The sequence below is a fragment of the Sitophilus oryzae genome, unplaced genomic scaffold (assembly GCF_002938485.1).
Source record: "Sitophilus oryzae breed Bouriz unplaced genomic scaffold, Soryzae_2.0 scaffold_882_pilon_pilon, whole genome shotgun sequence".
Classification (NCBI taxonomy): Eukaryota; Metazoa; Arthropoda; class Insecta; order Coleoptera; family Curculionidae; genus Sitophilus; species Sitophilus oryzae.
Window position 1 is genome coordinate 1,598,475 of NW_022147508.1, and position 19,566 is coordinate 1,618,040.

At 33.3% G+C, this 19,566-nt stretch overlaps 1 protein-coding gene across 1 annotated transcript; it reads left to right on the forward strand.

Moving 5' to 3' along the window:
- Positions 1 to 402: 402 nt before the first annotated feature.
- On the forward strand, positions 403 to 18,012 carry LOC115890546. Its single transcript, XM_030910812.1, has 5 exons — positions 403 to 581; positions 12,861 to 13,101; positions 13,166 to 13,299; positions 15,428 to 15,577; positions 17,758 to 18,012. The coding sequence occupies exons 1-5, from the start codon at positions 500 to 502 to the stop codon at positions 17,925 to 17,927; spliced, it is 777 nt and encodes a 258-aa protein (XP_030766672.1). The 5' UTR covers positions 403 to 499; the 3' UTR covers positions 17,928 to 18,012.
- The last annotated feature ends 1,554 nt before the right edge of the window (positions 18,013 to 19,566 follow it).

Here is a 19,566-nt window from a genome sequence, read left to right on the forward strand (position 1 = left end):
TTTTGAGTTTTGTAAGTTAATTTATTTTTATTTTGTTTATGGGGTCGCAATTTAACAAACTAAACAAAGACACTTTGTATCTTTGTTTAGTTTGTTAAATTGCTACATACACACTTTTATTAATAATTTTGGTCTAATAAAAAAATTAAATTTGATATATCGATAGGTATCGATAGGTATTGAAATATCAATATATCGATAAATGTGTTGATGTATCGATAGGTGTCGATATATTGATAGGTAACGATATATCGATATGTATCGATAATATTAGTGCTGCATATTGTTATTAGATGCATCGGAAAAAATCCCATCCCTAGTTACAAGCGCTATAAGCGAGCGTATCTCTTTAAACTGACCGCCGATGCGGTACTAACTTTTCGCATCAGGGAATAAGTCGACGGACGGTTCTCCAATTTATCGAACGCCAGAGAAAGTCAACATTCGCGATACTTACTCTCAATTTCGTTTGTTAGTCACTTGCATCGCCATACGCAACATGTTCCTTGTAATCACGGTGGTTTCTACATTAGTGGGTGCACTCGTGAAAGGACAGGAAACTATCAGTGCAGATAACCCTCGTAAGTCAATATATAGTAGTAATAATATTAATAACAATTTAAAGTAGCATTAGAAATTGGGGGGAGCATTGGTTTTCCCGATGGTGTATTTCCATTATAACATTTTTTTTGTCCAAGAGAAAGTAAACATTTCTAGTTTTTTAAAAAGTTTATTTTTAAATTTTGATATCTCAGTAAAGCATCGGTTCATACAAAACGGTGCCGTAAAAGAGCGGCGGTAATGTTGGCAGTGAATATTATTGTAAAGTAACATTAAATACATAAAATACTGTCGCTTTTTTCTTTGAGTCAGATGATTTCAAATATAAAACGCTAAAATTCGCGTTGTTGCAATATCTCAACGTACTGAGCGGCGGCTTGATATAATACGGTGCCGTATTTTTTTTGTGCTAAACGCTTTGGAGGAACCCACCCCGAAGTCCATACACACTTTTTTGCAGCGTAGGTCGCTGTTAACTGCCGCTCTTTTGCGGTACCGCTTTGTAAGAAACCAATGCTTAACTAAAATTATGGTTTATGATGTTGCTATAAGACTATAAAAATAGAACAACGAGCTTTTCAACGATGTACTACACAAGGTAGGTTCGTTTGTGGTTGCTATCCTCTAAAGGATGAGGCCGGGTGAGTCAAGATACTCAATTTTATCTATGGAGTGTAGAGGTAAGGACCATTAAATACGGCTTTTGCGCCTAAATATGCAATATTTTTTTGCATTAAAACGTGGTCATAAAAAAGGGAAGACTTCAGATGGCGCTGCTGTAGCAAAAACCTAAAATTTAAAATTTGCGCCGAAAATGTTTACTAAAGGAAATGGTTCAAAAGAGATAAATATATGACGTGAAGGCGCGGATTTCAAAAAAATACAAATTTTATTTTCATAGCACATAAAATAAATTATCGATTTTTATTCAGCAGCAATATACTGGGCCTCTAATGTATAAAAATAATTGTTTTATATTCTAAAAAATAAAAACAAAGCTTTTTGAGTAATGTTTGGTTATGTTATTTTTATTCTTTTAGATTTATGCGTTATGTGTGGTTATTTGAGGAACTCTTTTTCTTCCCATTGTTGTGACCCATAAGGGATATTTCTCCTCTCTCTACTCTTCATAATTCTATCACACGATCAAAAAAAAAGTGGCTTCAAAGACGGCTGTGGAATGACAATCGATAATAATTTGGGCGAGGTCAAGCCCTAGGCGTCATTTATTTAGCCTGTAGTCCTATTTGTTTTTTAATGAGAAGGTTCTTCTTTATTTTTTTTTTAATATGATTGAAATTTGTTTTTATATTTAGTAAAAATGGTTTTAAATAGTGTAGTTTATTTGAGAATAATAATTTTATGGAAATAGATCTGTGTGTCTTGAGACGTTCTATCCTTTTTTAACCTTTCTATAATTAATGTTAGTTTATGTCAATTTTTAGTAAATGACGTCTAGAGATTCACCGCGCCAAATTATTATCGATTTTTGTACCTCAACATTTTTGACACCGTTTTTGCCTATTATACGATATTTCTCCCCCATTGGGGGTGTATTCATCTTGATATGATTATTCGTATTTAAGATTTTCCTGTACTCTAAGCGAAATTTCAAATAGTCAATAAGAAATTATTAGATCTATACAAAACCCCCAATAATGACAATTAGATTTCGTATCTACATAAACTTACTATAATGAAAAATAAGAATTACTAAAATTATTAAAACTAAAAATAATTTAAACATTTCTTTATTAAAAAATACAAATATTCACAATACAAATCATTCACAATAACTTTTTATATTTGCTATTTAACCCTATAGACAGGGGCGGGTACAGGAATTTTTATTTTAGTGGAGGGGGGGGGGGCAAATAAAAAGTAATGTAGAATATGCTTTTTAGGCGCCATGCAACTTTTTTTAAATAAAGTTAACTATAGGATTATTCACGGCGGTCTAATCTACCATTAGACGTTTCTGGAAACCGCTAAACGGATTTTTTGGAAAATTTGGATTTTTACATAAAACACCTACCCATTTCTCTAAATTATTTTCCGCATGTTATTTATATTATTTATATATGCTGCATCATTTAAAAAGTGGTAGCATCTTCGTTATTTTAAATGTAACACCCGGTATATTAATTAATACATTTTTGGAAAATGGGCTTCGTATCTCATAATTTTTCTATTATACTAACCAATAATTTCTGAAATAAAAAGTAAAACATTGGTAAAATCATGAAATGAGCATTTTTGTTGTTTGAGTGTTGAAATTTGGGATATAAGTAAAGGAAAGTCGATATATTTGATCTGTCCAAAAAACAACCAGTCCAAAGAAAAACCAATTGTAAATCACAGAGGGAGATAAAATAGCTATTTATGTAACTAGTACCTAAAATGATGTTTTTTAGGACGAATCATTACTGTTTGCGGACGAGGCGTTAGCCGAGTCCGAAATAGTAGATGAGTCCTAAAAAACATAATTTAGGTACGTGTTACATACACTATTTTTTGTCATACGCTTTTTACAGTTTTTTAGAACGCATATTTGCAAATTTTCCATATTTGAAATTATAATGTTTGAAAAAGTTGGCTTATAAATTCATATCTTAGTAACGAGTTTGTTTATTTCATCGCATTTTGACATGTCATTCGAAATTTGTCACAAAATCACACAAATTCATCAACAATTTTAAAATGTTCCAAAATCCCGAACATATTGCTAATAAGGCCAAAGAAATCGTGTTGGATTTACTTCCTGTGAAGTCTCGTGCCATTTACCAGAAAGAATATGATGTTTTTAATGAATGGAAAGACAAAATGGCGTATTCGTTGTAAATGAAGATGTATTGCTAAATTATTTCCACGAAAAAGTAAGTACCTAGGTACCTATTTAAAAGAGGCTTTTAAATTAAAATATTCTTAAATTACAGTCACAAACATTCAAACCATCGTCAATTTGGTCGAAATATTCCATGCTGAGAGCAGTGTTAAGTGTTAAAGAAGATATTTATATTGACAAATTTCCAAAACTTATTGCTTTTTTTGAAGAGGAATTCGGTTGGTTACGAGCCTAAAAAGTCTAAGGTTTTGTCCATAAAAGAGATCGGTGATTTTTGGCCACGGCTAGTGATGAAACTTATTTACTTACTAAGGTAAGTTTGCGATAATGATTTTTAAAATATATAGATGGTTTCTTATTCCATTGTATTTGATTTTTAGGTAGCTCTTGTCATTGGCCTTTGTGGAGCATGTAGAAGAGAAGAATTGTACTCTCTACGAGTGCAAGACATCATAGAAAAAGACAACAGCTGCCTTTTAGTTACCCTTGCGGATACAAAAACTAATATCAAAAGAGTGTTTCCGGTGGTGAACAGAAGGGAACGTTGTCAATCCAGTTGAGTTGTATAGAAAATATGCTTGTCTTAGGCCAAAATGTACCACATGATTATGTCTTGTTTGTGACTGTAATTTAAGAATATTTTAATTTAAAAGCCTCTTTTAAATAGGTACCTAGGTACTTACTTTAAACAAATAACTTAGCTTTTGATATTGTTAGTATTTAATAATTTAATTATAAATATATGTATAATTTTATGTGATTTTGTGACAAATTTCGAATGACAAAATAAAACAACCAAATAACGAATTTAGACATTTTAGTCCATAAAGGTTGCCATGACGACCTTTACGGCCTAGGCCGAAAAAGAAACATTTTACGGACTGAAATGAGTCCGTAAAATAGCTGTTTTTGGGAGCGTATGACAAAATAGCTATTTATGTAACTAGTACCTAAAATGATGTTTTTAGGACGAATCATTACTGTTTGCGGACGAGGCGTTAGCCGAGTCAAATAGTAGATGAGTCCTAAAAAACATAATTAAGGTACGTGTTACATACACTATTTTGTCATACGCTTTTTACAGTTTTTTAGAACGCATATTTGCAAATTTTCCATATTTGAAATTATAATGTTTGAAAAAGTTGGCTTATAAATTCATATCTTAGTAACGAGTTTGTTTATTTCATCGCATTTTGACATGTCATTCGAAATTTGTCACAAAATCACACAAATTCATCAACAATTTAGACATTTTAGTCCATAAAGGTTGCCATGACGACCTTTACGGCCTAGGCCGAAAAAGAAACATTTTACGGACTGAAATGAGTCCGTAAAATAGCTGTTTTTGGGAGCGTATGACAAAAAATATATTTATTTTCATTAATTATAAAATAACTATTTTTTTATTTTAAATTCAATCTTATGTATATTACTTAAGAATTCTAAACACGAATAAAATTGCTTTTTAACGATATATCTTGTTCCTATACCAAGACCTTTTGGTTTCTTCATTAAAGTCACTTAAGAGATAATCCTATTATAATTGAATCGTTTAAAGGAAATCGTTACCATGACAATTATTCAACTTTCTAAGTATTTGCCAAATTTCTAAAATTACCAAGGTAACAAAATTCTTGAAATAAAACTATATTAATAAAATTATTAATTTTTAAATAGCTCTACTGAAAAAACCGGAAGACACTGAAGGAACCAGAATGTTTAGGTATAGAAACATGATTTATTGTTGAAAACCTATTTTATTAGGGTTTTGACTTTTTAAATATCATGTAGGGTTGAATTTAGAATAACACAGATTTCAACAATATTATAACAAACGGAAATATTTTTTATGTCTTTATTTTATATCCAATCGGTTGAATTAGACAGAACGAATATATCAACTTTCTTTCGATATGCCGAATTCATGATTTAACAACCAATGCTTATTTAAGATCATATTTTTGTCAATGTTACACATGTTTTATTTTTTATCCCAAATCTATGAGAGATAGGTATAGGACAGTACAATAGAAGTTTTGAAAAAATGTAATAATATACCGGATGTTCCATTTAAAATAACAAAGATGCTACTACTTTTAATACGAAATGGCAACACTGTAATGCTGAAATCATTTGGTGTAAAAATCTAAATTTTCAAAAAAATCCTATAACGGGTTCTCCAAAAACATCTAACTTACCTTCGCCGTGAATCACCCTGTATATAGTATATACCTTTGATCAAAGCGTTTTCTGATCAATAGAACTTTGACAATGACAATTAAAATCACTCTGATTTAATTTGTCGAAACAAATGTTTAGTGTCATCATGCAAACGACATTTAGCAACATTTAGCAGAATTTTTCTTTTATTGTATTATAAAATAAAGTACATGCCATTATTATTTGCATTTTACTTTAGTTTGGTTTCTACAGAATTCCTGCTTTTTATAATTATAATTTACAATTAAGAGAAATGTCCTTAAAATTAAGAAATTACTACAAACTATATCAGCTTTAGAACTGCCAGAACAAACAGCTATCATTCATGCCATTTTCTGTACACAAAATACCTAGTAAGGGTTAAGGGTTGATTGAGTCCAACGTAAGCAGATGCAGCAGCCAGTTCGGGTTCTGATAGACTGATAAATTCTGATAGATCATTACATAATAGCTGTATTCTGTTTCTTATTTTGGTTATGGTTTCTTGTCCTCTTTCTATGTTATGTCTAAAACTTTTATTATTAGGGAACACGGTTCCTGAAAAATATTCGTCAATTTTTTTTGTATTTTTTGCAAGCTGTCAGCAAATCACAATCTTCTCTGACTCGTTGCACCATTGCCTATTACCCAGAACCGCACATTTGCCAAACTGTCGCACAAACATAATATAATGTGTTCTGTGGTTTCTTATTCTTCTTCAGATTAACACAACCTGCACATGGCTTCGTCCGTCAAGACCATTAGCTATAGATGCCTATTCAGCTTACAAAGCCCTGTTAGTAGACCCACTACAACTTTGACTGTCTTTTTGTCTTTGCTTATTAGGTCTGCCGAATTTTGGCGAATGTTCTACTATGAACTTTTTCCCTTCTCTCTGCCCTGATGAATTTCTCCACCATTCTAGAGATTTTCCACCCATCGTCTTTGGAGGATTCGGGGCCTATAAATCGCATTGATGTGCCTTGTTTGGGTACTTCATCTGCCTTTTCGTTACCCATGTGACCCTCGTGCCCTGATGCCCAGGCTGTAACATTGCTACGCTCACCCAAAATATTTAGAGCACACACACAATCCCTCCCTAGTCTAAAAACTATTTTACACTATACCTTAGATTCATTTCCAGAGAAACAGGAAGTTAAATTCTATTTTTAAGGATTTTTTTTGGGGTTTTACTTCCTGAATTATTTTTTTCAAGTTTTCACTATATTCTGAATTGATGTTTATAGTTTTTCAATAAAAAGAATAGGATAGTGCTTTCTGTAACATTTTGTATCACTTAGTTAATCAATCTTTTAATTTAGATTACTTTAGTAAACCTATTTGCAGATGAACATCGATGACATTCCCCATATAGTTTTACATATAAAATGACATCGATCTTCACTGACGCCGTTTTTTTTTCGATCATATTGTATAATTCTATTAGCAGGTTTATCGTGATATCTGATTGTATCGTTATATTATGTCAGAACCTCGTACAATGCCTCCTAATAGACTTTCGCCCAGAATAAACAAAAAATGTTTGGTGAAAGCGGATGCACTTTCGATACCACAGATTCCAAAATAAAAATTCTATAAATTTTGTGTAATTTTATGTGTATACCAATTAAAAAATAAATTATAGGCACTATTTTATTTAAACGTTTATTCCCGCAATAATGAAGCAATGCAATCCAATTGCAAAATTGCAGATACGCATGCATGTAGCTATATTATATTTTCGTGTTTTAAACACCTTTAAGCAAAGAATTATGTAAGAAGAATATTTTGTAATCATGTAATTGAAGTGCATGGCTTCTTTATCTACCGGGTGTAGAGAGTCTTGTAATAAATGAATTAATGATATATTATAATTAGTTTCACATCAATTATAAACATAAAATGTCCCTCTTATTTTAAGGCAATTGATAAATGGATTAACATTACAATTAAATACAAATAGTATAAAATATAATAAGGGTTACTTACCCAAGTAGCATTTTCACGACTTGCGACCACATGTTTACTAAACACAACGTTGGATTAGTTACAAAAAATAGTTAGCTCCCTACCTTAGGTATTAAAATAAATTTAAACGTTTTTATAACGTTGTGCCGACGTTGGACTAGTACTACAGCAAAGTAGAAGCTTCTGCGACGTCGGATAAACGTTGTCTTGTAACCATTTTTGCGTAAGTGATCTTTAGGTGATTCGGACAACGTAGTTACAACGTTGGACAATATAGTATATAGAGTTTTCCGACGTCAGTCTCAAGACCTATTCCAACGTTATGCAAACGTCGTCTGTTTTACTAATTTCAACGTTGTTTAGATTTCCTTATTCTTACGTTGGTAGGACGTCGAGTCACTACCTTTTTGCAACTGTTTTTGTTTTTATAAAAAAAAACTTAATTAAAATGGGACATAAGAAAGGTACATATAAAACTAAATTTAAATATACATCGACATATATTACCGATACTTATCCACTCCCTCGTTTATTTAGATTATAGAGGGCGGCACAAGCTAGACTCTAGGATGACTAAATGAGGCAATCTTGCGACTAGTATACTACCTGTTAAGGCCGAACTGCGACTTTATTAGTCCAGTATGCGACTACTCGAACTACTCCATCTCAATCTCCAAAACAACAAAGTGAAAGCCGCCATGTTGTTAAATAAGAAAATGTTTCGTTCCTGAAATATCAATTCCTGCTTTTTGAATACATTAACTTGAAATATTTGACCCTAAAAAACACGCGGAAACAATTTTTTCGACTGCGAATAAATTATTCTCATTTTACTAAAAAAAAAGGCCCATTAGTATTTTTCAAAGTAGGAACAATACATTTATCAATAAAGTTGTTTGCGTTTAACTTTTTTGCCTTGGGTAACGAGTTACAGAGTCGGTTAAAGTGTTTCAATAATTATGATCTTCAAACATCCTCCACACTTAAATACTTTTGTTTTGTTTTCCTTCACTGCCATCTGACATATGTCTCTCACTAAATCATAAAAATAATATTTTTACTATAATTATCCCAATTTAGGATAAAACGCGACTTAGACCGCCATATTAGTTTTGTATTTCTGTGAATTAGGATTTTAAACAACGTTGCAGTTTGTACTAAATTAGGCTTCTAGCCAACGTCGGTATCCAACGTCGTTTCGACCCAAAAATTATTCTCCAAACTAGTGCAGACTAGGGTTGGCACGAGGTTGTACCGACGTCGCGTCCCGACGTTTGGTCGCGTGACACAACGTTGTCCCGACGTCCAAATGCTGCTTGGGTACTGTATATAATTATTGACCTTTTTTTATTGAATTAATAGTTTGATCTTTATAGATATTTACACTTAGTTAATATAACAGAGACAATGAATGACAAATTATTAAAGACATTTATAAAGCTTAAAAATCTTGCAGCGCTCCATTGAGTTGACAGTGTCTTTTGCCACTTTATGGCCACTTTAATGATAACGGAAATTTCCAAGATTGTTTCTTTCATCATTACCATTATACAGCCACTCGCGTCCACTGTTGGACATAGGCCTCCTTTAATCTCTGCCACTCCTCACAATATCTCGCAGCAATCATCCAATTTGTCACAATTTTTTTAATATCGTCGGGCCAGCGCAGCATGTAGGTGGACGACCAGTGTCTTGCCTGAGCTACGATAAGTGTCTTGCCTGGGCCTCCATTCAATAATTCTCCTAGTTCACCGATTATTGGTTCTTCTTGCCAGATGTCCGGTCCAACTCTATATCAAGTGAGTGATTCTTTCCACCATATATAGCAACCCAATCATACTGCGTATGTTTATTAAGTATTTTATCTTTAAGAGATTGCCTGAGCCTCCATTCAATAATTCTCCTAGTTCACCGATTATTGGTTCTTCTTGCCAGATGTCCGGTCCAACTCTATATCAAGTGAGTGATTCTTTCCACCGTATATAGCAACCCAATCATACTGCGTATGCTTATTAGGTATCTTATATTTAAGAGATAGATCTAACATGGCTCGTTCGTTGCGTTACTCTTATTTTATTCGCACTATTTTTGGTTGAGGTTGGAGTTTCAGAATCATATGTCAGTATTGGTAGAATATACCGGTAGAATTATACACCTTCCGCTTGAGATACACTGGGATGTCAGACCGGAATACATGTCTAGTCAATTTGCCAAAGGTAGTCCAAATTAAGTCTATTCTTTTACCAATCTCGCAAGTTTGATTGTCTCTGCCAATGCGTATTTCGTGTCCTAGGTTCTTGTAGGAACTTACTTGTTCAATATAGTCTCTCCCCCAATATACACACCATCGCTCACTACCATGTTTGGCATTCAATCAAGCTCAGTCTTTGACTATTTATTTTAGACCCACACCAACAGATGCTGTGTTAAGTCTCTCGAGCATATCTTTTGCTTCGGCAACACAGTCTGCTATTAATACGATATCATCGGTAAATCTTAGATGATTTAGTTTTTTACCATCAATGTTTACACCCTTATCTCCAAAGTCAATTCGCAATATTCTAACAATGTAATGACTAATTTTGGTTATATAACATCACCTTGTTGCTCGTGTTGGACTCCCTCTCAATTTTAAAATCTGCTGTTTTCGTGGAGTCTGACACATGCTTTTGCATTGATGTATATGCGTCTGATGATTTTTCTGACACACAGACTCTTCCCAAACAAACATAGTTACTTCTTCAGTCTGCAGATTATGGACCCCAAGTAGGGTCCATAATTGCCGTTTGTAGTAAGTGATGCCGGTTGAAATTACTGGGGTAGGTAACGTTTTCATGAGATCAAACTCAGAAACAGTAGTGTCGCTCGTAACTGGAATTTGAGAATCCTGGGCCATGGCGTCTTTCAGTTGAGAAGCTTTCCTGAGATGGAGTTCTTTTTGGAGTTTTAAGTTCTTCATATTTTTTTTGTCTGGTTCATTTTCCTGTACTTTTAGCTCGCTTTGGAAGGAGTCACATTTCTTACAAGAATCAACGACTGGCGCGTGAAAATATAAGTCAAATTTTGTATTTAAAATACTCGTCAGACAAAGAATTGTTCGTTGATTTTTTATATTCATCAGAAAGAATACGAATATTTAAGTCTGAAGCTAGGCATTTTCTTTCAGTTTTGTGTCTCGAATAATGTGAAATGTAAGACGGTTTTTTTTTCAATGAAGTAGTCAGTAGAATATTATGTATATGTCGGACTATCCCACTAATTAGGATTTTGTTTAATGCTAAAGTGGACCAAGCACATAGTCCTCTATGGCAAACAGTTAATTGTTATTTTATTACATGTGGACCAACCTGTTTTGTGGCGACATCTGTTTTAGAGTAAATAAAGCGCGGATGGTCCGTTTTGGCAACCAGTATTATGCATTTTTATGTCCAGTTTTGTGATTATCTCAATATGGACAATTTTGTGGGATGGTCCGCTTTGGTTCTCAACGCCTCAATTATAAACTATTGATAGTGGCGTAATACCAAATTAAAATTAGTAGAAACAGTTGAAACTGTTTCTACTAATTTTAATTTGGTAATTTACTCAAACTATTAACTTTTTCACTAATTATACTTCAAAATTTTGGAGAAATATCATTTTGACCTTTGATTATCTTCCGTCAAGAGAAATTGTGGTTAGAAATCAAAAGTTGATTGTTTTATAAGCTAAATATTAGGCTTTCTCTATGGATACAACTGACTAACCTAAGCTGTTGCTAGTATATCCTATTATTTTGAATTGTGTTATTTTAAACATTGTGAATAATCGTAAATTAGAAAGTATAAAGTGTAATTGAAACCACTAATTTATTCCCTTTTTATTCCACTAATTGTGAGGTTCTGAATGAAGCTATACTCTGTCGAATTCATAATTCCTCTACCCCCCCTTTTATTCCCTAGTTCTTACTCTTAAATGTTGCCACCTATTTTTAACTATATTATCTACAGTTCTACAGTATGTCCACGGATTGTCTTTACAAGAGGAAAAACTTATTTATTATTGACATTTTTAGAAAAATGCATTCTTCATAAACATTTTTGCTTGTTCTGAAATGGTAATTCCCGTTTATACTTTTCAAAATGTCCATTCTTTTTTAGAGAAAATTAAGAAATACATGAAAATATGATTGAATTTCTTCCAAGTTCTAAAAATCAAAAGGTGTTTCTATGATAGATGGTTATTATTAATTTTGATTAACCTCATATTCTTTCCTGTTGTTAAAGTATCACATTTTCCGATAACTATCATCACCCTTTCCGTAGCATTGAACTAAATAAATGTTGTGCTTCTTTAACATTCTAAAACAACAAAAATTACGACGTTATTTAAAATTCTATGAATAACAATCTATCAAATAATAAAAACGAAGTTATATTACCATACAAGCGCGTTTTGATTTTTAGATTTTTAACCGTCTTTTTATGTTTTGGTGCCGTACCGCCGACACATGAACGCATTAAACAAGTTGCAACAGAGACACCTTAGACAACTCTTAAGAATCTGGTGGTTCCATCATGTCTCAAACGTATCGATTCTTGAAAAAGCTAACTGTGAGAGTATTGAAGTCATGGTTACAAAATCCCGCTTAAGATGGGCTGGTGACGTATGCAGAATGCAAGAAAACCGCATACCAAAATCTCTGCTTTACGGTGAGCTTGTTGACGGTAAGAGGAGGCCGGGTGGACAACTGAAAAGGTACAAGGACATTTTCGACGAAAACTTAAAGGGGCTTAACATGCAGAATGAGTGGGAAAAAGCAGCTCATAATAGAACTCAATGGAGAAGAGTTGTAAACTCAGTTAACAGCGACAACCAAAAAATAAAGAGGCAACATCGGCAACGAAGCAATGAGATTTTTGAATGTCCGGAGTGGGGTAGGTAGATAACATCACGTATCGGGCTTTTCAGTCACAGAAAAGCTCATGAAAGAAAACGCCTTGCGTGACCATCTTCTTTATGTGTGTCTAATACTCGTCTGCGAGTAACGGCTGTACGTATGTATGTATGTATGTTTTTCTTAATTTTCTCGGGAACGGTGTGAAAATTTAGAAAAGTATAAACGGGATTAACCTTTCAGAACAAGCTTAAATTTTCATGAAGAAGCATTTTTCCCAAAATGTCAATAATGAAAAAGTTTTTTTCCTCTTGTAAAGACAATCCGGGGACACATACTGTATATTATACATACTGTATATAGTACATTTAGCATATGTTTTGCTAAACTATTTTATTTCTATGTATTTAGCTGCTTATGTGAAACAATGCTACGAAGACGATCCAAAGCTCACACAGTGTCTGATAGGAGCCTTGCATCACTTGCAACCGTATTTAGCCACCGGTATCAAAGAAGTGGAACTGCCATCCGTGGAACCATTCTTGATGGACGAGCTGTCCCTTTCGTTGACGGGTGGTCCTAATGGATACAAGATCTCACTAAAAGACATGAACATATATGGAGCAAGCAATTTTACTATGTCTATGTTAAAGTACGTATTGAAGATTGAAGTGTTTTAGTTAAATGATCATTATATTATCAGTAATTTATTTTAGGTTGTCCGAAAATGGTAGACCATTTGAAGCAAAAATAAATATACCTTCTTTGAGAATTAATGCCAGATACCAGAGCAGTGGTATATTAATTATTTTACCAGCTAGTGGAAATGGAACTTTCTTAGGACAATTCGGTAAAGATGAATCTATATATTTTCAAAATGAATTATAAAACAATGCTAAATTTGACCTGAATAGTATAATATCCAAATTCGGTGGGTGATTCTACAGGTAAAAATAAAACAAAAAGTTCCTATCAACATATGCCCTAAAATGCTTCCCAAAGAAATTACAGCCTTCGAAAGGTTAAATAAAAATAAGATATTTTGCTCGATATTTTGTTTATTTTTAAGAACATTGGTAAACCGTTTTTCTTGAAATTTGGTACTTACAGACATTTTAATACCAAAGTGAAGGGCGATAGTGTAAAATTCCGTAACAGCCCTGAAAGGGTACTTTCCATTAATGTAGAGAGTATTACTCGCTGTACTTCGTTTATCCTTATAGATACAGTAATTTCAACAAATGAAAATTAAAGCTGGGACTTTTTTTATGTAAAAAGATACTTTTCGTTTAATTCGAATGGTTTTCAAGATATTTGCGTTTAAAGGTTCCGATGCACCTATCTTAGCATTAGCGAAACCGCGATTAATTTATTTAAAATTTCTTTACATTTTATCATTTCACTAATACTAAAATCGATGCATCGTAAACTAAACGAAGAACACCTTTTTTACGTAATAAAATTCTAGCTTTTTATATCATCTGTTGAAATTACTGTATCTATACGACTAAAAAAGTACCACTAGTAGTACTCTCTATCCTAATGGAAAGTATCCTTTCAGGGCTGTTACGGAATTTTTCACAATCGCCATTTTGTAGTAGATACCATTTTGATTTCTTTGTTATTTATCACGGCCTACTAATAAGAAAATCATATAAAATCTTAAATATTGCAGTAAATGGTGATATATATTTTTGAGAAGCTCATAGCAAGATGGATCATAGGATTTATAAATATACAGGGTGTTCCATTTGAAAAAAAAAACTTTAGTTCATTAGTATTTTTTCGTAGAAAAACAGACTACGCCACTGTATGCTACGTTACGAAAAGTTCTACAAAAATCAGTTTTCACCTTCTCAATATCATCCACAATAATGGAAATAAGGAGGCTGTCCCAAATTGCAAAATTTTAGAAAAGACCCTGTAGCTTAGAAACGAAGAAGGCTACGAAAATTTTGTTTACAGCATCTTCCGTTTGACAAAAAAAGTGGGACAGGTTTGTGCAAACCACATACTCCTATCTTTACTAATAACGGAGATACCGTATGATTTCAACAAAAATGGGACACCCTGTTCATATGAACTTTTTTTTTATTTTTATATAGTAGTATCACCCAGCGAAGAAACATAGTTACTTTATCTTTTGACACCCTGTATATGCAAAGTCAACATTTGGCCAACAAAGAAAACATTTTAAAATTATGATCTATATCTTTTGAACCCCCCATAATTCTTGAAAAACGTCTATTTTTGGCCAATGAAAAAGAAATCTACAATATCTCTTTATTGTTTAATAAAATTATATAAGGATTCTTGCCACTTAACTGCTAATATAGAAATTTAATTCTACGCTGTGTTTGTCATAATGCGGATCAACCTGCTCTCACTACCGGTTTCGGAGCCCTACTCCATCATCAGGTGAGCTTGGGAGATCCACAAAATGACAACCACAGCGCAGAGATAGTTAATTCCGACTTGTTGGAAAGTATCGGTTAGATATTAAGTCCCGAACGGGAGATAGCGGCCTGCGTGCAATGGTAGTACTTTCGTACCACCGAGGCGCAACTATCGATAGTAAAAGGATGGTAAAAGGCTTTTTTTTCAGGCAAGCCAAATTATAAAATATAGAAAACAAATTTCTTGCAGTAGAGGTATATAATAAAATTATATTAATATCTAACCGATACTTTCCGACAAGTCGGAATTAACTATCTCTGCGCTGTGGTTGTCATTTTGTGGATCTCCCAAGCTCACCTGATAATGGAGTAGGGCTCCGAAACCGGTAGTGAGAGCAGGTTGATCCGCATTATGACAAACACAGCGTAGAATTGAATTTCTATATTAGCAGTTAAGTGGCAAGAATCCTTATATAATTTTATTATATACCTCTACTGCAAGAAATTTGTTTTCTATATTTTATTGTTTAATATATAATATTAATTTCATGATAAAAATTTTAATGGGTTCTTCAATTTCAGATAATTTGGATTGCATGTTGAAAGGAAAGACAAGCGTAAATGAAATTCAGGGAAGACAATATCTTCACATAGATGCTCTTCATGTTGACCTTACAGTCAAGAAAATGAGGATGATGGTTAAAAATATTTTTAGGAATAATAGCATTTTAAGTAAGTGAATGCACATTTACTAACCTAACCTCACCACGATAAACCTAAACGTTGGGTGCCATTGGGATTGTGGCAAATTATAAATTAATCACCCTCGGTATATTTATAAGTATGAATAGTTATTAAAAAAGAAATAATAAAATAATATAACAAATAACAATGTAAGCAGACTAAGATGGCAAAAGATCTAATTGTTACGAGTAAAAATCGAGATGGTAATTTACTGATCAACCGGTGGAATAAAAAATGCTCATACACTGATAGAAAAAATCCTAATCTTTGAAGCAATTAAGGGCAGTGCCGGTCATAGCCAATTTGGAGCTTATATATAAAAGCGCGCCTGGCGCCTTGCGCGCCACTCATTGCATGGGGCCCCTAGGCTGGCTGGGCCCCTAGGCCCGGACCTTGCAGGCCTAGGCGGAAATCCGGCCCTGACTAAGGGTACAAACTTAGTGGGGCGTGTAGCACTTACACGCCGTTTAAGTGCGTTTAACGCCGTTTTTGCGTGAGCATCGCATCGTCGAAAAGTCTTAGACCGTTGGGGAACACCGAGGGGTGTCTCGTGTCTCACTGTTGGAATTACATGTACATTTTCTTGGCAGTCGCTGGCAGTCTTATGGCAGTCACCTATAATAATTACATGGCAGTCAGAGGCAGTCTTCTTCATAGTCATTGGCAGTCGCTTAGCATTGGAAGGATATTTTGGCAGTACGTGTACATTTTTTACCCGAGTGAGACACCCCTCGGGGGACACCCATTCCTGGTTCCGGATGGAGTTTTCAAGATTCTTTAGTTCCGCTTTCAGTTGGTTCCCGCTTGGAAAACAGAGCGGTTCTGGTCCAGTTAGTGGAGTGTTCGCTTCTTTTCTAAGGATAAAGATCATTTGCTTTTTTATTGCCTTCTATCCCTTGGTGAGCAGGCACTAAGAGTCGGAGGACTTTATTTTCTCTGCCTAATTTGTTGAGCTTCTCTAGGCATTCTTTGACTAACTTTGAATTGATGGTAACTGAGGTAATCGCGTGTAGTGCTGCTTGACTATCGGATAAGATGGCTATTTCCTGTTTTTGATAGTTCCTATCTAAGATAAATTGTACGCATCTTTTGATAGCGTAAATTTCTGCTTGAAGGATTTCGGCCCAAATATCCTATCCTTGTCCCAGCTTTGGATTGGGAAGCGTCAATATACCAAGTTATGGTATGGTATGGTCTTTTACATACTGAGCAAACGTTTCTTCCTTCCAATCTTTTTTATTACTCAATACTACAGTGAGGTGTTTCTCGAAGTTGTACCTAAATTCTTGGTATTTTCAATATCAATAGTTCGTCCAATGGGACTATCACAAGTCCATATATAAAATTATATCAACTTGTATAACTGACTCATTGGTTCATCGACCTCAGAAGGATACTTGCTCTCTCTTGACTATTCCATATGTAAAAGGAATGTCATAAAAGATCAGGCAAATAGCCAGAAAGTATAACATTAAAACTGTCTAGTCGGGATCGACTCTAAGAAGCGTCCTAACACAAACAAGTCCGGAATTATTGAAACATGAGAAAGAGTGCATCAACCAGGTACCTTCTTAATGCGGTGAGTCGTATATTGAAGAGACTAAACGTGCTCTAAATGTACGACTTAAAGTCAGGTATTGCGGACCATGTTTGGTCAAAACAGTACAATATAAAGTGGTCGGAAGCTCGGGTTGTCCACAGAAAACCTCATTGAAAAAAACCGTAAATTTAAAGAAGCCGTTTTTATAGCAAGCAATAATAAACTTTTTAGCAATCCTAGTACCGAAATAGCTACGATATGGCAACCACTGATAAAACGTTCCAATGCAGGCATTCGAAGTGGACAACCTCACGGTTGACTACACCCAACTTTTTCACGGGTGAATGAGAATAGTAGTATAAAAGCTGGGCAGTTTTAAGAATTAGTTTAGTTTACACTAGTGATCCTTCTGATCACAACGTTGTGTTAATCAAAATAAATAAAGACAATGGTCCGAAATTATTATATTTTCAATACTGAATGATTGACTGACACTGAATGTGTCAAGAAATTTTATTAGTATAATATTAAATTCAAATAATATTATAACTATTATATTGCAACAAAGCTGTTTGATCAAATATATCTATTATTAAAACATTAATACATTTAATTTTTTGATTTTCAGCTGAAGCCATTAACTTATTTCTGAGAGAAAACGGTCATGAAGTGTTCAAGGTGATGTTGCCGCAATTACGAAAAAAACTTGCTGGACTTTTTATGGGGATATCTAACAAACTACTGATGCATGTGCCTTTAGATGTATTTTACCTACAAAAAGCAAAAGAACTTTCTTAAAACTATATCTAGTTCAATAATTAATAATATGTTTGCATTCTAATATTATATTAGGTATTTATTTTGTAAATAGTTATAGCATGATAGTGAGCAATTTTATAATTTTTTATACAATTATTACAATAAAATATTCTTTTATATATTTTTATGGTTTATAATTTAGAATAAAGCTGGAAGTAGATCTTTTCCGGAAACCTACATTTGATATATTTCAATATTGTATAACACTTATCACAGATCGCCAGTATGAATTTCATGCTTTATTTAAGAATAGGGGTTTATCTATTTCTTTATTTAAGCAAACGTTAGTAATAGAGTTTAGATATTTTCAGTCATTTTAAAATACATTATTAAATCATTTTAAAATAGATATCATTTTTATACAGGGCGTTTCAATATTCCGTATACATAGAACTACTACGTATTTTTCGAATGAAAATAAGTTCATTGGACAAAATTTACCTCAATACAAAAGTGTTTCGTTTGTTCGTTAGATACAATCAAACTTTAAAAAAATAAACACATTTTTTAAGATATTCTAAGAGAATTCTATTCTTTAAGACATTCTAATTTGAATGGGAGAAGGGGTGGCTATATTTTGTTAACCGCTTTAACATTTGACTTTTCTGTATGTATGTATATGTATGACACTTACAAAAATTAAGAAAAAGTACCGGATGGCAAAAGATCTAAATTGTTACGAGTAAAAATAGAGGTGGTAATGACCAACCGATGAATAAAAAAATTACTGACTAACCGATAAATAAAAAAAAATGCTCACATAAAGATGGTGATATAAATATACTGATAGAAAAAATACTAATCTTTGAAGCAACTGACAGGAATATTTAAAACTTTATTTTATCGGGCAAGTACCGGATGGGTGAAACGTGCAACTACCCTCTACTCTACAAACATTTTAATTTACTATACCTATTGAATTTTTTTCGTAAAATGGCCCTTCTGGTAATTACAAAATTTTTGTTTGTTGTAAAAAATGCCACCACGTATATTTTTTGAGAGAAAAAAATGTTTTTCCGAAGCTGACTTACAACAAATATATCTTGCTACACCAAGTTATACCGGGTGTGTCTCAATAATGGATCACCCCTATAACTTCTTTATTTTTTCAGACAAAAAAAAAACAGAGTTGGTATGTAAGTATATGACATAAATTAGGATTGATTAGCGCATTCAATTCCTTTTGGCCACTTTCTGTTTCACCGAAAATAACAACCATATTTGGAAAAGGCATTTTTTTAAGAATAATTTAATACCACACACTTGATATTTCGAGTCAATTTGTCGTTATAAATCGCATGTTGCAATTTCAAATAAACCATATTCGAAAATGTCAAAAGTTGACATATGATATGTCAATTCTATTTAGAGTGTCATTTTCTATGGAATAAAGTAACAAATTACCGAGGGTGTCATTTAAAAATCAAAAGTTATAGTAATTTCCGATGAAACAGGAAGTGACGGAAAACAATTGAATACGTCAATCAATCCTAATTTATGTTATATATCATACCAAATCAAGTGTCATATCAAATCCCGATTTCTCTCGAGTAGTTCTATGTCTACGCAATATTTTTTTTTGAAAAAGACATCCACCAGAGATGTTTTATACACCCTG